We start from the raw sequence: 4,507 nt of genomic DNA, 5'->3' as shown, positions 1-4,507 counted from the left end.
GTGGCTGGGGTGTATGTGGGTGCTGGGAGGAGGGCAGAGGATGGGGATCTCTGGGAGAGAGGAAAGGTGAAGGATATAATTTGGTAATTCTTCAAAAAGTTAAGCATAGAATTAGCACATGACCCAGTAATTTCACTCCTCAGTGTATGTCTGAAAACACTAAGGTACTGAAACAAGAACTTCTACATGAATGGTCACAGCAGCGCTGCTCACAACAGCCCCAACTGCAAACAGCCATCAACTGATGACTGGAAAATAAATTGTGGTGAATCCACACATGGAATATTATTCAGCAATAAAAATAAATGAACCACTGATTCATGTATAATATCGATGAATTTTGAAAACATTGTGCCAGTTGATAGAAGCCAGTCACAGAAGCTAAATATTCTATGAATCCGTTTATATGAAATATCAAAATCAGCATATCCACGGAGACATGAAGTAGATTGGTTAATTCTAGGGAAATACATAACGATTGTTAATGGGCATGGGACTTCTTTGGGGGTAATGAAATTGTTCTAAAGTTGATTATGGTGATGGTTGTGCAACTCTGTGTATATACAAAAATATTTAATTTACAATTTAAATGGGTGAGTGGTATGGTATGTGAATTAAATGTTAACAAATCTCTCAATAAAAAGCAAGTCTTTATCATTGGGGAAATTTATGCATACATTACATATTAAATATATGTGTATTAATGTGAAATCACTTGGTTGTGATAATAGTATAGTTATGTATGAGAATGTTCTTGTTTCTAGGAGATTCTGAAGGCTGGATATAGTGGCTAAGTGTCTTGATATCTGAAAATTATCTCAAATGGCTCATCTATTTACAGAAAGAAGGAGAAGGAGAAGAAAGAGAAAGAATAAACAAGGGCAGAAGAGAAGCAGTGAGGGAAGGAAAGAGGTTGATATATGATATAAACATGAAAAAATGAAATGTGGAAATATTTGTGTCCTTGATGGAGTGTAAGAAAGACAAACTAATTTGAAATCAAGCTGTAACTATTGTCTTGAATACCACAGGTTTAATGACATAAGGTTCCATTTGTTTCAATCTATGAGATCAAGTACACATCTTGTTTTGGCACTGAATATTTATGGAACCACAATATTATAAATTCCATTTTTCTTTCTAAATTGTACAAAATGAAGTTATCATTTTTGTGTAGGTACATTGGAGTGCATAAATTTCATATCTGGTACAAAAATTATTGGTCTTACTAAAGTAGAGAACAGAAAAAATGGAACAATATTAATGCTCCAAGATATAATAGTAGATAACTCCTGAAATGGAAAAAGATACATATTTATAAATCAAAAGGATTTGCTGTTTTATTTAAAAATTGTAGCAAATGTCAGCTGATACAAAAACAAAATCTGATGAAGTTATTAAACTTCATGTTTGGAAAATCATACTACAAGTTTTGAGTGTAGCGCAGAGATGGTTATATAAGGGGTAAAGAGAAGAAGGAGTAGTCACCCTTACCTCAGTTTTTTCCACAGCTGTTTTGGAAAAGACACAAATAGACCAAGGTTGGAAACCTAGTTCATGCCACAAATGGAGCCAAGAGTTTCCTTTGTTTAATTGTTAGTTTTTAAATGGCTGGTCCACTTCTTGTTGAAGTAAAGAAAATAAGAAGAACCTGTAGACTCACATAGTCTGGAATCATACATACACTCAACAATTCACACATTGTGTAACTTGGCAAGTAATTGAACACCATATTTTTCAGTCAGTGAAATAGTGATAATTTCTTCTATACTTCCTTAGAATTACCATGATGCTAGAATAAAAACATCGTCATGAAGTTCTTTTCTGAGGTCCAAACTATTATACCAAGAAAAGTAAAGCATCCTTCAACTCTGAACTTGTATACCAGCTTCTAGCTTCTTTCCCCATTGCTGGAGAAATAAATTTTAGGTCCCCTGGATGTTCTTTATTCTCAGATAAAGACAAAATACATTCTTGTTGTAAAAGTGTTTGGGTGGTGAACACACAATACAATATGTAAATGATGTATTATGGAACGGTACACTTGAAACCTATTATATGATTTAATTACCAATGTCACCCCAATAAATTTAATTAAAAAAATCTATTTCAGGCCCAGCCTAGTCAGAAAACACAAAGTAGATGCCAATTTAAATCAGAGAAGAAAAAATGGTTAACAGATGAAAAGAAGTGAAAGTTGTGTAGACAGAGGTAAGTAGGAGCCATTCATAAGAAAGCCTGGGAGGTTGAGATGTTTTCTAGGTTTTACTTAGTACTGACCTAAGAGTACAGAGAATCATTTAAACAATGATACTACAATCAAAGCAGAGTTCTGATTAAAAAAAATAATATCCTATAATGAGTTAGTTAAGAATGTAAGGTATGGAGATTATTTAAAATAGTACTTCTTCAACTACGCTTTCCAGGATATCCAGGGGAAACCAAAGAGGAAAGCCAAGTCAGAGGTCACAAGACTTGTTTCCCTAGTTCAGCTATGAGTTCCAATTCATCCCTTTTACATGTTGAACAATTATATAGTGTCTCACCTTTACTGAAGTTTACATGGTGAGGAAAAATATCTGGATAATGTTCCAATATTATTAATAATATATCTACTGAATAAAGTTGTGTGAAAACCTCAAGTGTTACCAACATATTAACAAACAAATATCTTTTTACAAAAGACTCTTCCCAGGGCTCCCTTCATGTCTCTGTTCCTCAGGCTGTAGATAAAGGGGTTCAGCATGGGCGTCACCACAGTGTACATCATGGACATGACAGTCTCCTTAACAGCAGAATTGTCATCTGATGGGCATAAATAGACAGCAATAACTGTCCCATAGAATAGTGACACCACAGAGAGGTGGGAGCCACAGGTGGAGAAGGCCTTGCGAATACCCCCAGAGGAAGGAACCTTGAGGATGGAGGACAAAATTCGTGCATAAGACGTGATGATGAGTAAGAATGGGATAACTACAGTGAGCCCTGCCATGAAAAACATCACCAACTCATTAACTCGAGTGTCAGAGCATGACAGCTTCAGCAGAGCTGATATGTCACAGAAAAAATGGGGGATCACGTTGTTTGCACAAAAACACAACCTGGCCATGAGCAGAGTGTGTAACAAGGAATAGAATGTGGTCAGCACCCAGGACAGCGCCCCCAGGGAGAAGCAGAGCTTGGGGCTCATGATGGTGGTGTAGTGCAGGGGGAAGCAGATGGCCACATAGCGGTCATAGGCCATGGCCACTAGGAGGAAGCTCTCCAAGTCTCCAAAAAACAGGAAGAAGTACATTTGGGTCAGACAGGCTGCATAGGGGATGGACGGGACTTGGCTCTGCATGTTCTGCAGTAACTCGGGCATTGTGACAGAGGAGAAGCAGAGGTCAGAGAAGGACAAATTGCTGAGGAAGAAATACATGGGCGTGTGAAGTTGGGAGTCCAGGTGAATGAGCAGGATGATGAGGAGGTTCCCCAGGACGGTGGTAAGATACATGGCCAGGAACAGGGCGTAGAACAGGTCTCGTTGATCTGGTTCAATGGGCAGACCCAGGAGGAGGAATTCTGAGACGATGCTTTGGTTTTCCATTTTCATGTTGCTATTCTATCACCTTTTTAAAATGAAAAATAATTTGTATTAAATTGCTAGTCACAAAATAGTCACGAGGATGTGAAATACAGTGAGGGAAATACAGTCAATAATGTGTAATATTTGTATATAGTGTCAGATGGGTACTTGGCCTTTTGGGGAATCACTTCATAAATTATATAAATGCCTAATCACTACTCTGTACACTTGAAACTAATATAACATAATTTTGAATGTCAACTATAACTTAAAAAATAGGTACACAGTTACAATGTAAATTACAATGTAGGGAATGGGATATGTAATTTGCATTGTCAATGGTATTGTAACAGCTATGTACCGTATAAGATGGGTAGGAAACTTGGAGTGTATAATGTCTAATCACTATGTTGTTCTGTACACCTGAAACTAATAATAAAAAGTTAATTAATTAGTTAAATGTTTTTTAAAGCATAATTGCTATTAAAGTATGAACCTATAGATATGCATACACACATATAGAAATTGCAGAACTTTCAAAAAGATAATTTCTAATCAAACACTCATAAGTTCAGTATTTTATTTTTCCTTTACCAAATACAAAAATAAATATTTACATAAAGCAAAACTCTGAAAGTATCTGAGGTTATACATCTGATTCAACCATCTTCCCGAAATCTATCAGAACGTTCCATAGTTGCTTCATGAGTGGAGTCAATCAGCATGATCTGAAAGGAGGAAGGAAGTAGTCTAATATTTCTGTATGCCTCTGGCTTAGAGATGTGTCGGAGAGAAGAAAAAAATCTATGCCAAGTTTCTACTAATAAAGTAAAAAAAGTGAAAATAAATGATGACTGTGTTAAGCTGAAAAGGATTGAAAAAGAGTGGCAAATATTCAAATAAGTAGGGTTATGCTATTGATAAAGCAAAAGCCTATAT

The 4,507-nt window shown here is 36.1% G+C and overlaps 1 protein-coding gene across 1 annotated transcript; it reads right to left on the bottom strand.

Annotated features, from left to right (window-relative positions):
- Positions 1 to 2,656: 2,656 nt before the first annotated feature.
- Positions 2,657 to 3,595, bottom strand: LOC117012879 (olfactory receptor-like protein DTMT). Its single transcript, XM_033089367.1, has one exon. It carries the CDS (start codon positions 3,593 to 3,595, stop codon positions 2,657 to 2,659), a length of 939 nt encoding a protein of 312 aa, XP_032945258.1.
- Positions 3,596 to 4,507: the final 912 nt, after the last annotated feature.

This window comes from Rhinolophus ferrumequinum, chromosome 21 (genome assembly GCF_004115265.2).
Source record: "Rhinolophus ferrumequinum isolate MPI-CBG mRhiFer1 chromosome 21, mRhiFer1_v1.p, whole genome shotgun sequence".
Classification (NCBI taxonomy): domain Eukaryota; kingdom Metazoa; phylum Chordata; class Mammalia; order Chiroptera; family Rhinolophidae; genus Rhinolophus; species Rhinolophus ferrumequinum.
This window is presented reverse-complemented; position numbering and strand designations above follow the sequence as displayed.